The sequence below is a fragment of the Synchiropus splendidus genome, chromosome 1 (assembly GCF_027744825.2).
Source record: "Synchiropus splendidus isolate RoL2022-P1 chromosome 1, RoL_Sspl_1.0, whole genome shotgun sequence".
In the NCBI taxonomy this organism is placed as follows: Eukaryota; Metazoa; Chordata; class Actinopteri; order Syngnathiformes; family Callionymidae; genus Synchiropus; species Synchiropus splendidus.
In genome coordinates, this window is record NC_071334.1 from 32,872,836 (window position 1) to 32,896,847 (window position 24,012).

The following is a 24,012-nucleotide window of genomic DNA, read 5'->3' on the forward strand; positions in this document are numbered from 1 at the left end:
TCTGTCTGTCTGTCTGTCTGTCTGTCTGTCTGTCTGTCTGTCTGTCGTTTTCAAAATGTAAAGAAACAGCCTCAAGTCAGTCTTGGTGAAAACATTTATTTACTAAATGGGTTCACAGCCAGAAAAAAGTAATGTAATGTCACAGGTAACATCCAGAAATGGCTGTATAGTTCTCATCAGTTTTGTTTTTTCCGCACTTGAACACAGGTGCAGCCCACTGCCACGGACTGGTAGGTTGCCTTATAGCAGGTTCTGTCTGAGTTCAGGCTCAGCACCAATACATTCTGATAGATGGGAACTGAGTTTAGTCCGTCAATCAAACAATTGGAGCTGCTGCACTGTGCTTCCCAGATGGTTGCAGGGATTCGGTGAGTCACTGTGGACTGTCTGGAACAGAAAATAAGTGAGTTTCTTTGAAGGATGATACTGTCTTGGATCATAGGGAGAAGAGAACCACCTCCAAGTCCATGGTGACAAGGATTGCAAGTGCCCGTCCCCAACGCCCTTGACCCTAAAACTGCCGCCAGGAGAGATGCTCAATGTGGCGTTGCACTCAGGGGGAGGTGGAAGAGTGGTTGTCGAGGACACGACCCATGTTAGACTGCAGAAGACCTGAAGAGGCAAAGATTTGCTGATAGGATCAAAACAGGGCTAAAGCAAACCGTCACACCATTACCAATAGGTCAAGAGGAAGACTGGCAAAAACATATTTGGACATAGGCTACAGGAGATGGCACCGAGGTGAGACCAACATATTCAGAAGGTTTTGAAACAGAGATGAAAGCTGTTCAGAGGGTTAGGATGCGCCCCAAGATTTTATGGGGCGCAGACTTGTCGTTTTGATAGCCAAAGCCATTTTAAAGGGTCTGAGAATTTACAACCAAAAACTCTGGGCGGACTACATGAAAGCATTTTTGCCTTGCCCCACATCAGGAACCAGTCCACAGCTCTAGAAAAAATGTATCATTGACAAAATATAAATCAAAGTTTAAAGATGTAAAAAACAACTAGCAAAATTTACTGTTTTGTCCATATAACTGCCCAATGAGAGGAGAGGGTTTATTCTCACCAGCAGCTTGCAGATGTTAGCCATCGACTTCATCTCGGGAGGATCGCAACCTCATCCTCTTCACTCCGACTTAAGTATCTGATCACCTGAAACTGATCTGTGCTGATAAAACCTCAGGCTCTCTGCTCGGCTCTATCTAGATCACAGCAGAGTTTTGATCTCACCAAGATAAGCAAATGTGAAAGTAGTACGGCGAAGTTCCAGAGAGGTCACCGTAAAAAATATTATGTTAAATGTTAATGTCAAATGTTTGTCAGAATCTGTCACGTAACATCTCACAATACGCACAATTCGTAGACTGATTATACTTGTGTATAATAAAATGCAAGAACTTGAGGTTCGCTTCGTACACTTCAAGGTTTCACATCTGTGTTCTGATGGCCTTCTACACAAGTAATGATGTTCTAGCCCCTATTTTTCCCACCTTGTCAAGCACTTACTTCTTTAGTTTGGTGTAATGTATTTTTGAGATGTGTTGTTTTTGAGTCCTGTCAGACCTGTGCTTCACATTCACCTTTGTTAAAACTTTGTAGACAAAATATTACTGGTGTTTTTCTTTTAAGGATTTCATACATATATATATATATATATATATATATATATATATATATATATATATATATATATATATATATATATATATATATATATATATGTATGGCTTTGGCTTCCTTAAATTGATAAAAATTGGAACCACCAGGATCCATCCTCACACTGGACAGCTGCCTGAACCGGGCGGTGAGGGAGAACAGACTTTGCCAGTCAAACAAGAGACTGAACTTGGTGAGAAGGCCAGACACGTGCAGAGGAAAGCAGGAAACTCTCAGCCCCAGGCCAGTAACATCTCTACAGTGAAGCTTCATGCTGTGAGAGTGTGGCTTAAACTAGCCATGGGCTGATGAGGTTACATGGAACACAATCCTCATTTTGGAGCTCAGTAGGTGGCGCTCTTGGTTCAAAAAATGATATACAGTTCCATTGAAATAGTTCTTCAAAGCTAAGGATTCTACAGCAGACAGTGGCATCTTGTGACCTCTGAAAATTAGGACACTGTTTCATGAAACTTCAACAACTCATCAGATAGTCTATTCCATGCCACTTGACCCCAGACGGGTGGTGGTTCCTCCGTCTAAGCATGAGGCTTGGAAAGGAGTTTGAAGGTGGATCAGGATTGCCTGTGGCTGAGCCAGCCAGACCTGAATTCAACTCAACATCTCTCAAGCGATATGAATGCCATCCAAGTGACAGAGCTCGGAAGATGCTTCCAAAGGATCAGCAACAGAATAGACCAAGTGTAGTGAAAGTTCTCCAGCTTTAATATGTGCGCAAAGCCTTAAAATTAAATAAACAGCTACATGGAAAAACGATGCTGTATTTTCGTGTTTAATTTTGCTGAAAAGGAAAAAAAAAGGTTTTAGTCCACTGTAATAAAGATCTGCAGCACCATAAAACATGGAAAAAATGAAGCATGAATTGCATCCGGAAGCTCAGTCTTGCTCATCACGCGATGCGGTAACACACCCACGCACACACAACACAAATCCTTGAGAAAGAACATCCACCAGTCACCCACTAATCGCATACAGAGTAAAACACACACATCAAATGCAAATGAATTAATCCAACTTGGAGTGCAAATACACCTGTACAGTACACACATATAAACACCAAATCCCAGACCAACTAACACACTGACACACAAACGCCTCTGATAAACAAACTGTTTGGGTTATGCATGACTCTCACCACAACTTGCAGGTCATTACTCCCAAAAAGTGATCAGGCAAGTTCATGTACATCTTCCTGTGCCCATATATGGAGTGTCGCATAATTGTGCCTCAGGTCGAGGCTTTTGACCTGGTTTGACAGGAAACCTCAAACAGTAAGGGTGGATTTGAATTGTCTGCAGATCGTTACAGTCATAGTCAGAGCTCCTGGTGTCTCAAAGTCCATATACCATATGTATGATCTCTGAGAACCTTTTCAGGAAATAGCTTCTCTCTACAGTAGCACAGCAGGAAGTAGGAACTTAATTATGGAGTTACGTTATTCACAGCAGGGTGCTTCGATAGTCCCCTGGAACTATTTTCGTACAGTAGACAGTGCCATCTGGTGGCCTCTTAATATCAGGACACTGTTTCATGAAACCTCATCGACCCTTCAATACTTTGTCATGAAATCTCATCATCGCATCACTGGCTTGGGCCAAAGACGGGAAGCAGAGTCAGAAGAGTCAGAGTTGAAGATGCTCTGGTTTTCACTGGGAGTCACAGGAAGGGCAAGATCAGTAACCAGTTTTTCAGAGGAACAGTGTGAGGTGAAAGGATTTGAGACAAATCTGGAAGGTCTAGAATCTGCTTTAGCCTATAATGGAGGTGTTTCACTGACTGCAGTGTGAGAATAGTTCCAGGGAACTATCGAAGCACCCTGCTGTGGAAAATGGGCTAAAAAAAGGAACAACTCCGTAATTCAGTGAAGCTATTTCCTGAAAAGACCCTCTGAGATGACTATGACTGTAACAATCTGCAGACAATTCAAATCCACCCTTACTGTTTGAGGTTTCCTGTCAAACCAGGTCAAAAGCCTCGACCTGAGGCACAATTATGCGACACTCCATATATGGGCACAGGAAGATGTACATGAACTTGCCTGATCACTTTTTGGGAGTAATGACCTGCAAGTTGTGGTGAGAGTCATGCATAACCCATACAGTTTGTTTATCAGAGGCGTTTGTGTGTCAGTGTGTTAGTTGGTCTGGGATTTGGTGTTTATATGTGTGTACTGTACAAGTTGGATTAATTCATTTGCATTTGATGTGTGTGTTTTACTCTGTATGCGATTAGTGGGTGACTGGTGGATGTTCTTTCTCAAGGATTTGTGTTGTGTGTGTGTGTGGGTGTGTTACCGCGTGATGAGCAAGACTGAGCATCCGGATACAATTCATGCTTCTTTTTTTCCATGTTTTATGGTGCTGCAGATCTTTATTACAGTGGACTAAAATAGTTTTTTTCTTTTCAGCAAAATTAAACACGAAAATATAGCATCATGACAGTGCCATTTTTCCATGTAATAGTGTATTTATTTTAAGTGCGCATTTTCAGTCCTCTTTGCAGCATCTTCCGAGCTCTGTCACTTGGATGGCATTCATATCACTTGAGAAATGTTGAGTTGAATTCAGGTCTGGCTTACTCACTCACAAGCAATCCTGATCCACCTTCAAAGCCTCATGCTTAGGGTCACTTTCCTGCCCAGATATGTCTCAAAACATTCCACCTCGTACTGTTCCTCTGAAAAATTGGTTTCTAATCTTGCCCTTCCTGCGACTCAGAATGGAAACCAGAGCATCTTCAACTCTGACTTTTCTGACTCTGCTTCCTGTCTTTGGCCCAAGCCAGTGATGGGTCCATGAGGTTTCATGACACAGTGTTGAAGGGTTGATGGGGTTTCATGAAACAGTGTCCTGATATTCAGAGGCCACCAGATGGTACTGTCTGCTGTAAAATGTTTGGAATGGAACCGCTGATTCAATGAAACCTCACATCATTTCTAAACCAATCGGCACCAGATCATTGTTCACCAACCCGTCATCCTTAGGCATGAAGATAAGAAAATCTGTGCAAAAAGTTCACTACTCGCTCTCCTCAATGCTCACAGAGCCATAGTATAAAAATATTTTTAAAGAAATCTAACAAAAAACACACCTGTTTCCCAACATACTTCAATTCATTCAAATTTTCTACAGATCTCCCCTGTTTTGTTTCTCAGCATTTTCCTTCGCTCATTATTTTTAAAATCTATTATGAGTTGAGATTTACTATACTGCATCTGTTAGCTGACCCGGACACAGCGACACATTCATTTTGAAAGGCAAATTCAGATCTACTTGTCCACCTCGATCTCAACATATATAGTACTTAGTTATACTTGGAAAAAGCCTTGGCTGACTCATGTTTCCACTCGCCACCAGGAGAAATTGAACCTCAAAAGACCACCACTGATCAAAGAGACCACACATCCTGTGGAGCTCATATCCTTCACCACAAGAGGTTGATCATTGCGTCAGAAAAGTGGCGAATTCTTTTGTGCCGACTGAAAGTAAAGGGCCGTGTTTACGTAATTCTTCATCTTATCCTTTTCCCATTTCCCATCAGCTTCTGTTATTCTGTTAATGTTATTCATTTGATAAATAATGTCATTTAAATATCCATGGCAACTCCTCCGGACCCTCATCTGTCTGTCTGGCGGCAACAATAGCAATCTTGAATGGGCAGAGAGCTGATCCCTGATGGACTCCTAGTCTCACCTCCGTCACTCCGACAGCACACCTCACCACTGTCTCACATGTCTTGCACCATCCTCACTGACTTCTCTGCTGCTCATGACTTCCTCACATCTGTTCTTCGCTCCTCTTTAGGAACTCTGTCCTGGGCTTCATCCTGAAGGCATCTTTCTTACCGGCATTGCAATCCAGTCTCTTGTACAACTTCAAGCTATTGCTGAGCATCAGTTCTGGTTTGCTATACATGATGGTTGACATAGTCATCGCTGATAAGCATCAACCACTGATCAGGCTGAGCTGGCAGCGTGGGCCCGACAAGTTATCACTGAAGGTGGTAACCAGGTCAGGCCTGTTTTTTTGAGCAGTACATCACAGAGAAAAAACAGCACATTTGAAGACCTCAACCTGCAGGAATTGATCTTGCGATAAGATTGCAGTTGAGGTGGGTTAGCAACCTTTTAGTTTTGATCAGATCAAACGGAAATTCTGAGATACTGTGGCATCGACATAAATCACTGTTTTCTAGACTCCTTTGATCGATCGGAACATGCCTTGGATCTTTTTAGTCGCCAAATAAATTTATTTTTTAATCCCAAATCACTGTAGATGTGAGATGAAAGGGTGATGACTCTAATATAAACTGATTATTTAAGTGAACATGAGTGCAAAGCGTGTTTTATATTTACATATCTTCTGCTTTTATTATTTCGACTAAGCTACATGTTTTCCATTCACAGCCACTCCTTTGATCTCTTACTGAGTAGATAAAAAGCAGCACAATATTATAATAAAACAAAGGTAAAATAATAGTTAATATCCTGAAACGAAATATGAAATATTCCTGCTATTTATGTATTATTTAGGTCGATAGTCTACAACCTCTTTTGTCAGTCTGGATCACTTACAGGGACAAAATAGAAAAGACCCTGTTGGTTGCTTTATGAGTGACATTAATTTGTGTCATGAGTGTTTTATCACGATCAAAAAAAGCATTTCCATCCAAAATCACATGACGTCTGTCAATACTGTAAACTGGCAGTGGAGTTGTGTTCAAATTATCTCCTGAAGTGGATTGTTATCGCACTAAACACCATGTTTAGTCAGAGCCCTCATAAATATGAACTTAATAATAAAAACATGCAATTGAATTTGGTGTCTGGCTGAAACATGGCTACTAAAAAGTAATGAGTGGATTACTATTGGTATTACTATTATTATAAATTGTCTTCTTCCATTTGTTGGCTCCTCTTTAATAATTTTGAACGCAGTTTTTCTTTTTTTTTGGTTTTCAGTCTGCCCCATTGTGATGCGGTGTGCCATCACTGATCATCACTCATTCGCTTGACATTAAAAGTGATGTCTTGTTTGGGGGCTGCGTGACACATGACATTAAAATGAAATGTGAGGCCACATTTCAGGGAATTAAAAAACTAATCAAAACAAAAAAAAGAACTCAACTTCATAGTAAAAAAAAAAAAAATGAAAATGACAGAAAATGAGTAAATCTGTAATACAGTCAATTTCTTTAGGAAATGAGCTAAATAAGGCAGATCCAGAATCAGATGGAGAGATTAACACTCCCCGGAACATCACAGCATCCTGCAGCCACATCTGAATTACACAGGCACATGGACAAGTGCACGTCTAATGGAACAGTGGCGACATCACCGTCTGTGAGGGGGTTGGAAAAGAGTTGATTTGAAATCTCCCATTTTTTTGTTTGCTATTCTTTAGCTATCATTTTTCATGCTGACAGTCTGGTAAGTATCAGAACCGCTTTTTCAGCGTGCTCAGCATCTCTTGAACAAGTCTCTGAACTCACAATAATTCAAGTAGTCGGACGGCCTGGTGAACGCGACTGACCGAAATACGTCAACTGTTACTCCATATTTTAATGATGCAAACTTTCCACCTAAAACCTAAAACCTCGAAACACTTGCTATGGACATCATAAGTCAGCAATGAAAGTAGGTTGCCCTATTTCGTCATGCTGACGACGAATGTGGTTTAGCGAGGAGGATCAAAGGTGCTCACGCACATTTTCACCGACTGAAGCTTGTGACATCACCAGAATTTTCACTTGAATTAGGATAAATAACAGAGGGGGGCATGGTGACCAGCAGAACAGCAGGGACAAGCGTTGCACTGTGGAACCTCTGGAGAGAAGAAGATTCAGTCGTGAACTTCGAATACCGACACCTCAGGATGTGCTGGTCGATCTTGAAAGTGGTAAGAATTGGTGAAATTTTGATATTAAAAAATTCGAAAATGTTAATTTATCCAAGCAAAGAATATGATCATAGGATTATGTTAGCTGTTTTTAGACTATATTGATGTTGATATCTTGCATTATAAAATCCAGCATTTAGTTATATTATATTTTTTTATGTTTTGTCTCTCTTATCCTCAATGCTATTGTATACAATTAATTCAGAGATTTGATTTTATAATTTACAAAATTCAAATGATCAATGTTTGTGTGATTAAACATTATTTTTCTCAGAATTAATTTCATCATATATGACACTAATAGACAGCTTACAAACAATTTCTGATTAATATTATTTTTTAGAATTTGGTCTGTAAAATGCTTTCATTTTTTTGTTTTCTTAAGTTGATGATATATTGATATTTTGTTTGTGTCACCTTTAGTTGATGTAGATGTACCATTGCTCTGTATGTAATTTCAATTTCTGGCCACTTTCTCAGATGTGTTTGGTGCTGTCAGTGCTGATGGTGAACTGGACAACAGGGAGAGCCAGAAAGATCCAAACAGTTCCATTACATTTGGATTTAGATTCTTTGGCCCCGTCAGCAAACTCCAGGCCTCTGCACAAGGACTCCATATCGCCGTGGACGTACAAGTATGAACACTCACATTCTGCATTGTAGTGACGTGGGTCAAAAAACACTTCATCTTTTTAACAAGACCAAAACCAGAGAGTTGTTTGACAGAAGGGATACAGCTGATATATATAGTTCATACAGTAAATTCTAAATCTGTCATCGCCGCCAGGTACATTCTTCCGTTTGTTTTTTATTTTAAGTGGACTGGCGACTATGTTCCTCGCTTCTGTGACCCCAAACTGACAATGAGCAAATGAATGAATATTTATGTATGAAAGAGTGTCAACAAGCAAGCTGCGTAATCGCTGCAAATCTGATTCTCTGATCTCAGAAATCTCAGGATGTAAAACAGTGAACATGTTTATTGTTAAAGCAGACCTTTGTTTTTAAATCTAAACTTGAAATCTATTCTTGATTCTATTCTGTGATGCAAAACACTTATTGTCTGCTTAAATGAGTCAATATTAGAAGTAAAAAAATGCAGCATTGAAAAATCTTTTTGGTCGGTTGTCAACCAATGCATGTCTCAGACGTTTAAAGCAATAATGCAGTGTATTTTTTTAAATGTCCCGTGAAATAGAAGCCGTGCAAGGCAACTGAAATACAAACCTTCACTCACTTTATAGTTAATATTGGTGGGCTTATTTTGTGAGGCAGTGTACTCTCCGCTCTATAATCTTTGGCTTCAAGCAACTATTTCACATCACTTTTACACCGAGAGCACCACCTTCTGAGCTGGGCACATTGGGACACTGTTTCGTGATCCTCATGTTGTGTGAACATAAAAAAAGTGTGGCATTTCTCTTATTTTGTGAGAAGCGAGTGGCGCGTAAATCTCATGTTCCCTTGGTTGTCTCTTCCCGCAGTACGACCTTTGACCCCTCCGTCTACCCTCCCACACTTTCGGAGGCCCGCTGCACGTTCCGTGGTTGCCTGAACTCTGATGGTTCAGAGGACAGGAACCTGGAGTCCAAACCCATCATGCACCAGGTCCTCGTACTGCGGCGAGTCCACTCATCTAACCGCAGTCAAACCTACCACTACCGCCTGGAGTCCCGCCTGCTCGCCATCGGCTGCACTTGTGTCCGACCCATCGTGCGCACACAGCAATGACTAAATATAGAAATGGAATACTGAAGATAGTGATGCAGGGATTAAATAAAAAAAAATGTATGTGGCTATTTATGAATTGAGAAAAAAAAAAACATTGTGTTTGCATAGATATTGTACAAGCTGAATTCATTCATTAATGCTAACAGTTGAGTTAGATATTGTCTAATGTTATTTAAAATATTTGATATTTTATTACAAGATTGTAGTTTACAATATCATTCTTGTTTATTTAAATAACAATGTCATTTCTGCTGGTGGTTATTTATTGTTATTTATCATCGTAATAAAACCAAAACAAAGATTTAAAGTGTCACAGTTTTATTTCTTTTGATTTAAAATAGAATGTGATTTCTGTACACTGTTATTATTCTTTACACAGGGACGTTGTTACGCTGCTGTAAACACTGCGCACAGTCGCTTTGTCCATCGTCAGTCATGGCTTTTGGGAGAAGATGTGAAAGTGTGTTCACGTGCCGTCAGAATATTTTGGGGGAAATGCACTCAAAAGCTGCCACCACTGGGGAAACCCTCTCAAAGCGGATAAGCGCTTTTGGGACACCACATTGATTCTCACATTGGGACTGACACAAAATGTCAGCGCAGCAAATTTGGAAAAGCAACTTGGTTGTTAGGAAAGTTCCGAGCAGCACATGAACACAACAAGAAAAGGTGAATTTGACGCATAACGTGACCAGTAACATGCGCAGGAGCTGCCATCTGCGTGACGACGCTAGCAGCGGGATCAGAACGCTCAGCGTTGCTTACAACTACGTTCATCCTCGTTTCATTGAATCATTCTTCCAACGAAAACCTGACTTACGGGCATTGATTTATTTTCAGAGACCAATAGATGGCGCACTCTGCTGGTAACAATCATGAATGTTGGCTTCTGAAAATCAAGACCTGCTTGAAACGAGAACGTTTAAATAATGTTGATGATTTAATTGACATTATTGTGCTCACTGCTATCTGTCACTGTCTCAGTTGATGATCTGACGTGATAAAAATATGATTATTATGGTTAGAAAAAAATCAGTATTTGTACATGAGCACAATAGCATTATAAAAACAAATAGCGATATGAATGATTTGCATTTGTGCTTAATATTGGAAAACTTATTGTAATAAAGTGCGAATTGTTTTTTAATATCACAAACCAATTATTGAAATGTAGAAGTTGTGTATCATTGACAGTATTAATAGACCAATCATGTGGCTGATCCTTGTTATTCTGAAAAATAAAACCTAAAATAGAGAACTGCTGTTTGACGTCGACAACGTGACGACAGCACCTGCGCATGCTTGACTCTGTCGCAGCAGAAACTGGCACGTGAACAGAAATAAGCCATCAGAAGAATGACATCCCATCCTGCTTTGCCGGGGAAAACAAAGCGTGACAGGCGACTGATGCGAAATAGCATTTTACTCATTGTGGACGCCAGGGGGCGCTCTAACATACTCCATGTCCTGACATGGCCATAATCTGCCATCCTTGTTGTTCGTTTTTGGTTTAACTCCTCTTGGTAACTGGAAGAAATCCTCACCTCGGCACACAGTCACACATAAACACATTGGCACTGTTGGCATGGCAACAAGCATGACCCCGTGAACTTTTGATTGATGGGTGACTATCCAGCATCCTCAAGTTTCAGCAGTTTTTTTTTTTTTTTGTCTCCATGACAAGAGTCCTGGTTACACAGACAAAACTGAGCGGCCTCAGTCGTCGTCTTTCCCTGACACGAAGTCAAGCGTGCAGCAGCGCCACTTTCCGGCTCGTAAACTCGCGGTCTCTCAGTCCTCCAAGAAAAGGCTTGCAAGTAGAGTTCAGCTTGTGTTGTGATCAGGCCATCAAGACACCTGGATGCACAGCAGAGGAGAAATCGTTGGAGGCCATTTCACTCAAGAAAAAACTTTCAATTCGACAGAAAGGAGGTGAACAGAGCAAGGAGGACCTGTGTTCAGCTCACCTCCTGCAGTTGTTTCTGTGAGGCGTTCAGGTGCACCGTGTGCTGCTCCTTCAGAGCGTCAGTCCGATGCTCCTGTCGTTCTTTGGTCTGAGCTTTCTGAGCAACCTCCCGCTCGTGCTCTCTCCGTTCTGCAAGGTGCTTCAGCAGTTCAGCCTCCTGCCACTAGAGGGCGACAGAGATGATGTTTAAAAATTCAACCCACACATGATTCTCTTTAATTCATTAATTTTTTTTCTATCCGTGATTTACAAACCTTCCTCCTTTCCTGAGCAGCGTCCAGTTTCTTCTGGATCTCCTCCAGCGATGGTTTGGGTTTTGGCGGCGTGGTCGCCCTCAGCTCAGGCGCGCCGTCGAATGAGGGCGGTTTGAGGATGACCTCGAAGGCCTGTCCACTTGAGCGCTTGCTCAGCTCGATGACCTCCATGTCCCGGATGTTACATAGGTTCAGGTCGACCACACCTGAAGACAAGGGACGTGTTGAGAATTGTTGGTCATCGTATGTTTTGCAGATGATACTGTGATGTGTCCCTCTCAAGGCAGTGGGACATGTTCCTCTCAGCTTAGGAAGCAACTTAAAATAGCTGCAGGCGTATTTATGTCATCGACTCGGCCTGATAGATCGAATGGAGGCAGACCCCGATGATGACGTCCGGCTGCCGAACAGGCCGCAACAATCGCATTTCAATGGAAACCATCTGACACCTCCATCCATAATAGTGAAGGGCTGATGAGGTTTCATGAAACAGTGTCCTGATTTTCAGAGGCCACCAGATGGTGCTGTCTGCTGTAAAATGGTTGGACATGAACAACTGATTCAATGAAACCTTGCATCATTTCTAAACCAAGAGCGCCATCTTGTGGCCTCTGAAAATTAGGTTTCAGCTTCAACTGTTTCATGATACCTCATCTACCCATCACTGATACATAATATCAAGTTGAATTTAAACTACATTCTTGTCACTAGATGTTTGGATCACCATCACTGATGCAACACAGCAACACATTTTGGCAGTGCATACTTCCACCAAGCCACTCATTTTGACCCAAACTTTGATATTACTGCCCTACAAGTATTACAAGCGCAAGTACAAGTTAAATATATCCCGAGTGCAATTCCTTTTCGCATTTTCGCATTCGCATTTTCGTTGTTGTTTTCAGGCAGGAAAGAGCAACTTTTGCCAGTGCCTGAACAGTAGGTTTGATGCCCCCATGGGTGCTGGTGCTTACAGACAGTTTTTGACAGTTTTGCAGGGTTGATGAAACAGTGTCCAAATTTTCAGAGGCCTCTCGATTTAGAAATGATGTGAGGTTTCATGGAATTAGTTGTTCAAACCCAAACATTTTACAACAAACAGTGCCGTCTGGTGGCCTCTGAAAATCAGGACACTGTTTCATGAAACCTCATTGACCCACTGTCTTTTTCTTCACTCAAAAAACTCAAAAGTAAATGCACTTAAGCCTCAGCAGCTGCCTTTTGAGTTTCACTTCATATCAGGTGACTAACCAAGCTGTCGAATGCCAAACTGAAGCCAAGCAAAAATGAACCGTAGGACTGATGCTGACCTTCTGTCTTGTCAGAATTGGTGTCCCTTGGTTTGGGCCGGACGCAGGAGCAGAACAGAGACAGCAGGGGGAGCTCCCTTAACTTCTCTCTGTAGGCTGCAACAAATACATTAAGTCAGTCACTGCTCAATCATAATAAATGAATAAATCATTGATCATCCACATGAAGAGCGTGAAATCACCTGCAAGAGTCATGTTGCGGCTGTTTGCGTTCCTGTAAAGACACTGTGGTGAGGTAGAGACTGTTCCTGCGGAGAGAGGGAAGTATGCTCATTTAATAAGAGATATGAGCAGTAATAATCGTGGCGTGATCAAAATGAGTGGAAAACTCAAGTATAGTTTGTATGTGGTTAAAAGAGACAGATTGTTTACACGCTGCAAGTAATAAAGGTGTCTGAAAAAGCAGGACCAAACTTATTTTCTCAACTTGAAGTGAAGAAAATTCACCAGCCTGATGTACAAGGGGAGCGTTTCTGAGAAATAGGGTGAATCATAAATACACTTCCATCGGCTTCTACCCGCAGAATATAGCTCACACCTCACTGGACGAGCAAGAACAAGCAAATACCCCTGACAGCCATATAAATGATTCGGCTTTGACCTCAAAGGTTTTTCTGGACAGTTGTTTCTATTCTTGAAAATGCCACACATTTAAAAGGAAAACAACGAAAAAACAGTCGTTGCACAGTTTGAAAACAATGCAGTGGTCAGTCATTTACAAATACATCCTCAGCAGTCTGCGTCCCCACAACCCCAAAGCAGCAGAGATGGTGTCACCGCTCATGAATAAAAGATGAGCGGAGCGTGCCGGGAGTAAAGGATGATGTCACTGTTGCCAGTAAGCGCATCACCTTCTGCAGACATGAGCAGCACCAAACAAAAAGAAACCCCCAAAAATACGATGACTTGAAAGCTCTTCAGAGCCAGCAACAGCTATTTAACAAAGAGAAATAGTGATCGAATGGAAGCAAAGAGAATGTGTTTCATAAAAGCGGCACGTGTGCAGCATATATTTACACACCGCAGAGAAATGAAAAAGATGAACATGAGAGAAAATAAATCTAAATGAGTGGATGGACTGTGGAGGCTCACTCACCCTGCACTGAGGCTCGTCCCTCTTCTCTCTGCTCTCACTGAAGATCTGCAGCTCGGCAGCATCAGCACCAAACAGCAGCAGCTGCATGACATCACCACGGAGCCGTCTCATTGGTCGGCTGAGATCCAGCGCTCCGATTGGCCTGTGGGATCTGGCAGGGTAGTGGAGCAGCATGGAGAAGTGAAGGGGGCGAATTCTACCCAACACCAGAGTTTTCAAAATGATTTCTGAGCAGCAAGTCAGACACTCATCTAATATTTATCTTGTATAGTGATATGCTTTTTTGGCCTTGTGCCAGCCATTTTAGCTATATGAATAAAATGCATTGCAGAAAAATAATAAGTCAAATTAAGCTCAGCTCAATGAAGGTAATTCATTATGTTATACATATATATATATATTATATTTAATATTACATGACATTTTTCGCTCCAGAACATCAAAAAATGGGTATATTTAATAGATTCACTTTGATTTCACATTTCACAGTCTGCTATTGTTTCATTACAAGTAGAAAAAAGAGAGGAATATGGAAAGACTCAAGTATCTGCTGCACATCTGTGTGCAAGTAAAATGAGCTTATATGAGTGAGAGGAGCAAATCATTTCATGTTACTTTCATTTCTAATTACAGGACGAGGCGCTGTGGTGACCTGATTTGCTGGATCCAGCTGATCTAGTTTGTTCTGGCTGAAGGCTCCTGTAGAAATGTCAGTGCTAAATTTACAGGCTGAGAACTGAGAACTGTTACTCATCCCGCACACACGAGGACACATAAATCCGCCCACATCTGTTTGCTCTGCTTCACTGTCAGCATTTCAGTTGTAAGAATCGAGATTTGTCGTGGCCTTTGCGCTTGAAAGAGACAAAAATGATGATAACATAAGTGTGATCTGAACCCTAGCATTATTGGTGTGCAGCACAACAGGACTACATCATCCATGGTGCACCTTGTCAGTGGAACACACAGTACTTCTCCCGGCAGATGATGTAATGCAGCTGCAGTGTCTGTTGTGATTGCAGTACAAGGCTGCAGGGGGGCGATAGACAAACCTGCACAGCCCAACACATGATGTCATCAGCAGCCAATCGGCTCCTGCAGAGAGAGGGCGTGCGTGCGCATCACTAGCATTCATGAAGCCTCTTCACAACACAAATCCAAAGTCAAAATGCAAGTGATGAGTTATTAAATGGAAAAGACATACAGGCAATAATGGAGTGTGTGATAAAAACAATAGTCAGAATAACATGAAGATCAGCGAGAGATTTGGGAGAGTGTGATCTGAAGGAGCGAACCAGCTAGAAGAGACGAGAAGGAGGAATCAGAGGACACACAGCAGCAGCGATGACATCATCCGCGATTCTCCACAATGATGTCACTGATGATGAGGTCACTGCTCTGAGTTAAGATATGATGCGCCGCTGTGCTAAATGATGCTGTGCTGAAATGGGCTCCTGAAAATGCTGTCTCATAAGACAAACTGACAATTTCTAATGGAAAAGTGTGTTTCTTCAATCATCATTCTCTGATCTGACTTTTTTTTTTTTTTGAGTGAGTGAGCGAGCGACTGTCAGCCAGCAGTCGTGTCTGTGTGTCGGCGAGACATCGTGACTGCTTCTGTCTCGGAGTGGGTGAGGAAGGGGAAGGCAGACAACAGAGTGGGCCGGGTGTGAGTGACTCACTGCCGCTACTTCCACAAACACGCCAGAGACTCACCCAAGCCTTTGATTCATTAGAATTCCACAGCAAACTGATGCCAGAGCAAAAATACGTGTTGACTTTTTAAAGTCCAAAGGCCACAAGAGACAAGAGAATACTGCCGCATGCAGTTTTCAGAATACAGTACATACATTTTCAATGACTTTCTCTTATTTAATCTCATTTCATTATATGAGATGGAGCCGTGAACTGACGTGGGGCACACTCAGCCATAACCAGAAGTTGATGTATGACAAGCATCTAGAAGGAGGAGGAAAACTAGTGGGAACCTATGAAGAAACCTGTCGCCCGGGATTGGGGTCGTGCAACCATTCATTTTACCATGAGCCAGTTACAAAAATGTGTGCGATAACCCCTTTTTTTTGTATAATTTTGGTCAGGCAGAGGGCTAGCATGTAATAAGCATGCAATAAACCATGGTGTGGAAAGCATGCGGACAGGACGGCACACCTCAGCTGATTTGGACTGACGAGGAAGTGGGTCTTTGGCTGCGCGTGATTTTAATATCCAAGTGTGGTATACGGAGCGCAGCAACAAGCTTCTGGCGCAGAGGCCGCTTGACGATTTCAGCTCCTGAGAAACCAGGCCCTAGCGATGGTTATATGAGGTATCATGAAACAGTGAACTAATTTTCAGAGGCTGCTAGATGGCGCTCTTGGTTTGGTATCAAATATTTTGCAGCAGACAGTGCCATCTAGTGGCCTGGGAAAATCAGGAAAAAATCATGACACCTCATCAACCCTCCACACACTTTGAAAAAAAAAGTATGTCATGGTTTGACCTTTCTTCTGTCCAGGCAGCAAATGTAATGCTTCATTACATTACCATCTAAATTTATTCTAGGACCTTTTAAGATACTTTGGTCACGTTTATTGCAGATTCTTTTTCACATTTGCATCCTTTTCAACCACATTCATGAGGCGCCCGAGATAAACTCATGAATGATGGATCTCATAATTAGCAACCCTCTTCTCCTCAGTGGCACATATTTGCTGTTCTTTTGAAGGCGGCGAGTGATTCAGCTGCTCTTTAATGGAGACCACGCAGCCGGATTCTGAAGAGCGAGTGTGTGGGCGACGGCACAGAGAGAAGAGGCAGATGGTTGACAGGCGGAGGACGAGGCTCCATTCAAAGCGGAGATGAGTGAAAACCAACAGCTTGTAGTTGGTGAAAGGAATAAAACTTTCCTCGAACATGAATGCAAGACATAGCTGATGGTGAAAACAGCCATGAGACAGAGGCCAAAATCTGGTGGCTCTTATAACAAGTGACTTCAGCAACAAGAAAAGGTCAAATACATTGTAATAGCTGGGGAGCAGATGCATGAGTGCAATTGACAATGACAACTGCAAAAAAAAAAAAAAATGCATACACACTACGATTACTGCTACTACTACTACTACTAGTAATAATAATAATAATAATACAAAACTAGCATGCAGTTGTTTCTGGAATGAGACATTCAGGATGAAAAAGATTTGGAAATAAGGATTTATTACTGTGGCACTTTCACTCAGTGCTTGTAGGTAAAAACCAAAAGTGCACACGTTAAAATGGCATGGATACATAATCAAATACAAATTTTCTTCACTGAGAAAGTACAAAAATAGATCTTTTTTCAGTTGCAGACGCATCCGCACGTCACCTGCCGCTTCATCAAGAGTCTCTCCAGTTGGCCAACAGTTGGCCCTGCAGCCTGGTGTCAGATGGCTGCAGGGGCCTCTGTGACTGCTGCCTTCTTGTTTCGGACCTCAACCACTTCTCGTCTCTCCTTCAGAAAGTTTCCAAAGGAGTCCTTCTCCTTGCTCTCCTCTGTGGCTGAAGGGAAACCCATGATGAGAGAAGTGATTTGATTGGGCAGAGAAAATGACGGTCTGATATCTGGCAAGTACTGATAGTCTTACTGCTGTGGTCGATGTCATCTGTATCGCTGTCCTCTTCCTCATCCTCTTCTTCAGGATTACCACGGGTCATGATGAGGTCACTGGGCCCAGCCACATCAGCATCTTCTAAGGTCAGGAGCACTGATTAAGAGAACTTGCCCAAAACACTTTGCTCCTAGTTTGGTGACCCTTCTCCCGCGCACTTATGCGCAGTGGTGGCCACCACGCAAGGTCCGGGTGCAATATTTAAGGCGCGAGGTCTGAACGTTGCAGTGCCATCCTGTTTGCACTCCGCTGGTGCGCGCACTCTCCTTTGGATGACCGCTATAGTTTTCGGGCAGCGAGTCCGTCCGACGTTTGTCAGGGTGGCCATGGTTCATGTCACAAGGTTTTTTTCAGGTCAAACTAAGTGGTGAGGATTCTCTCTCCACCTAGTCAAGTTGACCTGCCTGGTGAACCTGGAGTTCCGGGCAGAGCCCCGGGTAGTGCATCTCCACATTAGCCTGTGGTTCTCCCATCTCTGCTATACCCGGACTGCGGTCATTGAGGGATGGGAGAGGCGATGGAGCCCTCCAGCTGGGTCACACGAGGTGCCTGGCGGGGGTGCATCCATCGCCTTGTGTCCTTCTCTTCTACACGGTCAAGTTCTTGGTCCGTGGGAGAGACCAGCAGGTGGAGCGAGGGCTTTGCCTCCTGATCTCAATATTCATCCCATCTCTGCTACACTCAGACTACGGTCAAAGAGAGATGGAAATAAGGAGCGATTGAAAACTCCCAGGATAGGTCATAGGGAGTGGACCGGTGCCAACAAGCTCCGTTTAAAACCGTTTGAAAATGAGTTCATCAAAGGTGCAGTTCAAGTCTAGCAGCCCACCTGCAGCCATCTTTGTCATGTTGACCGCGCCCATGTCCTTCCGGAGTCGCTCCAGCTGCTCGCGCTGCTTCTTGCTCTGAGCCTCCAGCTACAACAGCAGAGAAGACTCACATTAAACCGGAAGCAAAAACAAATGTAATAATCCCTCGCCAACCCACCAGCTCCTTGCGAAGTCTCTCATATTCAGGCCGATAATCTCTGAGGTGCAGAGCAGCAAGAGAATACATTACAGATTATAGCGATTGTCTGTGGAGTAAATTATTGTAACACAATGAGTGGTTCCTCACCTCTCGTACTCCTCAGCAGCATCTTCCACCTGAACGAAAAAGTCATCCAGACCGGTGCCGGTCACCGCAGACACACCAACGACCTGCAGGCAGACACATGAAAGATGGAGTACTAACAAATGTTTCCAGCTTTACACATGCCTTGATTCAGGTGTCTTGTGATCATGCTGCAACTTAGCAATTCCAAATAATAGTGATAGGTGGATGCTTTTCATACGCCACTAGATGGCGCTGTCTGCTATAAAATGTTTGGACTTGAACAACGAATTAAATGAAACCTCATAGTTTCTAAACAAATAGCGCCATCTAGTGGCCTCTGAAAATTAGGACACGGTTTTGTCAACCCTGCAATACTGTGTCATGATACCTCATCTACCTATTACTACAAAATAGTAAAACACTGTAAAAGTAAGGCAAAAAAATATAATATAATAATAATAATATAATAATGCAATATAAATAAAGCTTTACAATTAATATCATTTTAAAACACTAGTGACGATGTAAATATCTCAAATACCCAGTCCACAATGGAGATAAAAGCCTTTGCAATCCAGGCACTACAGAGTCAAATGTAATATTTCAGCTCAATGCTGCCCCCCTCTGTTTCTCTTTTAAGAAAAAAATAAAATCTTTGTAGGAGCCTTGTTGTGGTTTAGCACGTTTGGCACAGCACATCAGACGTTTTTCCTCATGTTAAGATGCGAGGTGGTCAGTTTGTAACTTTAACTGAAGATAACATGGAAGATACATCAATATTACATCACTTATTTTGATGTACAGCTATTGTCATCTGAGATTTGATTACAGAAGCAAAGAAGCATAGGCCACGATACGCCACCGACTCACCCTTAGGTTTGCGTAGAACTCGTCCAGAACCAGACTCATGGAGCGGGTCAGGTTGCTAACGTAGGACGTTTCCTGATTGAGAGCATCTTGGAAAACCTCAAAGTCCTGCATCCATTCCACTGCAAAGCTGTGGTCGATTATGTCTGTCTGCAGAATTTGGGAGTATAACACATCAAATATCAACATCATCGGGCTTTTAGCTCCGTCCCCTGACATGTAAAACATGAAAAAAATGGGGCGTCATGGAAGCGCGCTGTGATTGATAAGGTGTGAAAGTTGACAAAACCATCACAGATACAAAGCTGATACAACTTTATGCTTATCTTGCATAAACATATAAAAGAAGATGAACAAACCTGCAGACATTTAGTAGTTGTGGTAATGGAAAGAATCATTATAAACATGTTTTTTTTTAATTAATCAGGGTCAGTCAAGTAAAACAACAGGAGACTCCTGCATCTGAAAGTGTTATTGTGGCAATAGCTACTGAGTTCATCTCTGTTCACATTTGTTATTTGACTCGGTGTTTGTTTTCATAAGAAGTTTTTGTACAAATAGAACACACTTACCTTGTTCATAACTACGATGAATGGCAGCTTTGTCTTGTAGAGAATGCTGAAAGACAAAAACAACAACAAAACAGCTCCATTATACTGGACCTCAAATATTTGAAAGGAGCCAACCCAATAAAAATTCAAAGATATTTGACAAACTTAGGGGCTTTTTACACTGTGGGTTCTGTCTCGAGAGGCCTGAGTCCGATTCGCCCCCTGCTGTGCTGTCTCAGGCAATGTCCCGTTTTTCTCCTCAGCTGGCGGCGCTCAGTGCGAAATAGCTGGTTTGTGACCCACGATGAAGCAGGTCTCAAGGAAGTTGTCATCAACCGCACTACAACCAATTTACCACCATTGTCCTAACCTCCTTATTGCTTTGTCACTTCTTAACATTATGAGTCGTTCTCACCTCAGATATGAACTGATGACAGAGCTCCGCCACGGCTGCAACAGAATGTGGCGTTTCACAGCCAAAACTAAACATGGAAGAGTGTTGTCATGTTTGTTTTACAAGAAAATAGCGGAGACAAGCAGCGTAATTCAGAGTGTTTTGATTGATCCATGCTGCTCTCACAACACCTTGAACAAAGTGAGAGAGCGTCTTTCCTCCTCATGCTGCAGCCTCATCACCGCAGTGAAAGCTGTGTTACCGTACAGCGCAGCATTATTCATTTATGTCTGTCAATAAAATCAGATGTTTATCAGCCTAATAAAGGTGAAAACATGTGAGTTATCAAACATCCGCACACATCACGCGTCCCGGACCGCAGCACTGCGTTTCCGTTCCCGAGCACAATTTTCCTGCAGCTCCCAGCTGGTCACCTCAGTGTTCTGGGAGTTTGAGAAGTTGTTTTTGAACCATGTTGTGCACCCAGACAGTGATCGGACCCTTTACTGCCCGGCATCTATCATGTTTGTGTGGAGTCGCGCTGTACACGCAGTTTCCGGCATCTAGCGGCGAGATGCTCACCACCCGCTGAGAGTTTCCCGAGACAAAGTGCAGGTCTCCAGTCGGGATCAAGTCCGCAGCCAAAACCCGACTCACTCGTGTTCACATCTCGGACTTCTGAGCCGAAAGAGCATTGTCTTGTGACAGAACCCGCAGTGTGAAAGCGCCCAAATACTTGGTAGGTTCATCACAGACTAGAGTGAATAACACAAGAGACATTAAATACCTGCAGGCATACAGCATGTTGGACATGAAGGTGACTGGGTTGACGCTGCGAGACGTGTCCATCACGTACACCACCACACAGGGAAACGATGAAGCCTAAATTGCAGAAAAGCAGAGGACTCAAAGAATGCAAGAATGAGTTTCAACATAGTGGTTTTTGACTTACCAGTGCCTCTGTGATAATAGTTCCCGAGGCCGACCAGGTAAAGACTTCGATCTGACCGGGAGTGTCGATCAGCACGTATCTGCAGAGGGCAGGGATAATCATTATCGATCACAGATGAGTAAAATCAAGGTAAAATCACGCTGATGTGGAATCAGATAGCCATGCTGACCTGTGATCCTGGTGTTTCTTCTCAATGAACTGCATCACCTGAAACAGAACCAAAGGCACACATGCGTTTGAGAGAGTTTAGAGAAGGACCACAAGCCACCGGCAAAAAAAACAACTTTCAGCACAGTACGAATAGACTACAGTCAAAGTTCTTAATATTAAATGTAATTTTATATATATATATATATATATATATATATATATATATATATATATATATATATATATATATTTATATATATATATATATATATATATATATTTTTTTTTTTTTTTTTTTTTTTTTTTTTTTTTTTTCTGGTAAGTGGGAGCTTCTGTTTTTTTTCAAACATCAACTCTCTGACAAATCAGCAATATTTTCTAATCTCTTAGGGATTGCCATTGACATCTTCATCTATGAGAGAGGGCTTGCTTTAGAAGGTGTGAATCTTGAAGTGCTACAGTGAAGTGAGTCACCTGATCAAACCGTGTGGCAAACAGGTTGAGTGAAGTGACGATGCCCCCGTTTGGTCCAAGACCATACTGCTTCATAACTTCTTTATAGTTGACAGTGTCTCGTATATCTGGGGACACACAATCGGCACTTTAGAGAGGTTCAGAAGACACAAAGGGCAAACCAAACCAACGAGTGATAATTCTATTTTTTAAGCCCCACGCACTTTAACATAACATAACTGTACACAGATTTGCAGACATATTATGCTAAATAAATGCTATCCATCAATCCCACTGCAACTTAATCTCAGCCTGAAAGATGCTCACCGATGTTAGCAGGGAAAGGGACTTCATGAACAGCAGGATCCAGGTTGATAACATACGGCGGACATTTGCGAGTGTGAAGATGAGCAGTTAACCTCTGAGGAAATAAAGGTGATCAGACATATTTACAAGTAAAAACCGAATTTTACATCTCTTAAGATCATATATAAGACTTTAAAACGAACAATAGAATCTCCAAACCATAATGACGTAATTCTGTGTTGCATTAGCTACAAAAAAAAAATACTCACCTGTCAATACTATCAATTTTTCATTCTTAACTGTTTGGTAAGACACTTCATTTTGCCAAGCAAACACATGGTGACTTGATATTGACTTTATGCGGAGTACTCGTTCCGGAAAGAGAAGCCCATAAAACTGCAGGATTGACAACATTTATATTTTTGTTTACTTACCGTCATAAATGCAGTATGTGACTGGCATGACTACTGGCAAAGTTAGCAAAGTAACTACTGCCCGAAGTAAAGTGCCGCACAATGACTAGGAAGTTCATTACTGGGAAGAATACGTCAACGGTTCGTAATAAATGAATGCGTAAATTGCAAAAAAAAAAAAAAAAAAGGTGAGAATGTGCATATTTGTTTGGTGTGGGTTCACAGCGAGTCTTTTAGCGTGTTAGCATGTGTAGCTGACGGTACCTGGACGAACGTGGTTTTTCCTGACCCTGCCATCCCCAGCACGATTAAACACACAGGTTTATTCCGGGATGCTGATGTAGGACCTGGTGACACACCATCCCCCGCCGGTGAAGGCTCTTGGTTTTCCATCTGAACCTCCGGTGCGGGAGCTGTAGCCATGCTGTTTGTGTATCAGCAACCGACTGCCGTAAAAAGTGCTGTCTGTCGTGACATCAAAAGCGTCAGACCACAATTTCAGAGCGGAAGTGGCGCTACTACTAGTAATGAGCGATTTAAAATACGTCAATAGGTGGAAGCGAATGTGAGTGAGTGAAGAAGAAAATGGAGGCTTACAACGCGAAGACCGTGAGTACAAGAGTGACACGGTAAATTATATGTTGTGTGTTTAACTGTGTGTCACATCGGGTCAATGTTTGTTTTATTGTTTGGCATATGGGTTTACTTTATTTATATTTTTATTATCCTTCAGAACGCAAAGCCTAGTGCTTCTTCTGTCGGTCAATACAAAAATAAGACAAATTAATAGCAATAAAATCTGTCCAGATATTTCATGAAATATCTGTTCCTTAAAAAAGTAAATTTGACAATTGACTGTTTATGTCCACTAGAGGGCAGCATTGTAAATGTATTTCAGTCATCTGGACATAGAGCATACCGCTGTTCTCCATAGGATGGCGCTATAATGTCATGTATATGCTGTCAGATTGCACGTAGTATATTAGAATTAACTATTGTTCAGTTTTGAATACAGAAGTGCCATACGGTATATATTCAATTGTATTGATGGAACAAGAAATTGATGACAATCACTTTGTTGCTCAAACAATGTAATTTCACCATACAAACATATTTTCAAGGTATTATTGATGCAGTCCAGAAATGCCCTGCTGTATAAGAACAAATACATTCGTGAATGATGAATGTCAAGTCTGAAAATTTAATTTTTTTGGGTAAAAAAGTCAAATAGGGGGTGGATTATTTTTACA

The 24,012-nt window shown here is 42.0% G+C and overlaps 4 protein-coding genes across 5 annotated transcripts; 1 reads left to right on the plus strand and 3 right to left on the minus strand.

Annotated features, from left to right (window-relative positions):
- Window positions 1-176: 176 nt before the first annotated feature.
- On the minus strand, window positions 177-1,102 carry il17a/f2 (interleukin 17a/f2). The gene is made up of 3 exons (XM_053865689.1): window positions 1,070-1,102; window positions 458-612; window positions 177-387 (listed from the first exon to the last, which is right to left on the minus strand). Exons 1-3 carry the CDS (start codon window positions 1,100-1,102, stop codon window positions 177-179), a joined length of 399 nt encoding a protein of 132 aa, XP_053721664.1.
- A 6,355-nt stretch (window positions 1,103-7,457) lies between these two features.
- Window positions 7,458-9,423, plus strand: il17a/f1 (interleukin 17a/f1). Its single transcript, XM_053865809.1, has 3 exons — window positions 7,458-7,577; window positions 8,058-8,212; window positions 9,062-9,423. The coding sequence occupies exons 1-3, from the start codon at window positions 7,458-7,460 to the stop codon at window positions 9,306-9,308; spliced, it is 522 nt and encodes a 173-aa protein (XP_053721784.1). The 3' UTR covers window positions 9,309-9,423.
- Window positions 9,424-9,625: 202 nt separating this feature from the next.
- On the minus strand, window positions 9,626-13,978 carry LOC128764825 (stathmin-4-like). Its single transcript, XM_053875018.1, has 6 exons — window positions 13,935-13,978; window positions 13,021-13,086; window positions 12,839-12,934; window positions 11,529-11,734; window positions 11,276-11,437; window positions 9,626-11,165 (listed from the first exon to the last, which is right to left on the minus strand). The coding sequence occupies exons 2-6, from the start codon at window positions 13,031-13,033 to the stop codon at window positions 11,157-11,159; spliced, it is 486 nt and encodes a 161-aa protein (XP_053730993.1). The 5' UTR covers window positions 13,034-13,086; window positions 13,935-13,978; the 3' UTR covers window positions 9,626-11,156.
- A 3,175-nt stretch (window positions 13,979-17,153) lies between these two features.
- On the minus strand, window positions 17,154-23,200 carry gpn1 (GPN-loop GTPase 1). Of its 2 annotated transcripts, none has more exons than XM_053885330.1 (13): window positions 23,027-23,200; window positions 22,371-22,464; window positions 22,065-22,171; window positions 21,610-21,647; window positions 21,441-21,519; window positions 21,276-21,370; window positions 20,116-20,161; window positions 19,547-19,693; window positions 18,698-18,780; window positions 18,569-18,608; window positions 18,411-18,498; window positions 17,558-17,659; window positions 17,154-17,471 (listed from the first exon to the last, which is right to left on the minus strand). In XM_053885330.1, the coding sequence occupies exons 1-13, from the start codon at window positions 23,183-23,185 to the stop codon at window positions 17,356-17,358; spliced, it is 1,194 nt and encodes a 397-aa protein (XP_053741305.1). In that variant the 5' UTR covers window positions 23,186-23,200; the 3' UTR covers window positions 17,154-17,355. The 2 variants fall into 2 exon arrangements, with proteins under 2 accessions (XP_053741305.1, XP_053741296.1); XM_053885321.1 differs by having other exon boundaries at window positions 17,558-17,662.
- Between the last annotated feature and the right edge of the window lie 812 nt (window positions 23,201-24,012).

Bases quoted from the DNA above. Each gene is read 5' to 3' on its own strand.
- LOC128764825 (XM_053875018.1), bottom strand. The intron at 11,735-12,838 runs GTCAGCATCAGT...CCTTGTCTTCAG, and splicing joins CAATTCTGACAAGACAGAAG to GTGTGGTCGACCTGAACCTA. The intron at 11,438-11,528 runs GTTTGTAAATCA...GTCGCCCTCTAG, and splicing joins CTGCTCAGGAAAGGAGGAAG to TGGCAGGAGGCTGAACTGCT.
- gpn1 (XM_053885321.1), bottom strand. From the start codon at position 23,185: ATGGCTACAGCTCCCGCACCGGAGGTTCAGATGGAAAACCAAGAGCCT. The intron at 21,520-21,609 runs GTCAGCATGGCT...TGCCCTCTGCAG, and splicing joins AAGAAACACCAGGATCACAG to ATACGTGCTGATCGACACTC. The intron at 18,609-18,697 runs GTGAGGAACCAC...TCTGCACCTCAG, and splicing joins GCTGCTGAGGAGTACGAGAG to AGATTATCGGCCTGAATATG.
- il17a/f2 (XM_053865689.1), bottom strand. From the start codon at position 1,102: ATGAAGTCGATGGCTAACATCTGCAAGCTGCTG. The intron at 613-1,069 runs GTGAGAATAAAC...TTGCCTCTTCAG, and splicing joins CTAACATCTGCAAGCTGCTG to GTCTTCTGCAGTCTAACATG. The intron at 388-457 runs GTGGTTCTCTTC...TTTCTGTTCCAG, and splicing joins TTGTCACCATGGACTTGGAG to ACAGTCCACAGTGACTCACC.
- il17a/f1 (XM_053865809.1), top strand. From the start codon at position 7,458: ATGGTGACCAGCAGAACAGCAGGGACAAGCGTTGCACTGTGGAACCTC. The intron at 7,578-8,057 runs GTAAGAATTGGT...CCACTTTCTCAG, and splicing joins GCTGGTCGATCTTGAAAGTG to ATGTGTTTGGTGCTGTCAGT. The intron at 8,213-9,061 runs GTATGAACACTC...CTCTTCCCGCAG, and splicing joins ATATCGCCGTGGACGTACAA to TACGACCTTTGACCCCTCCG.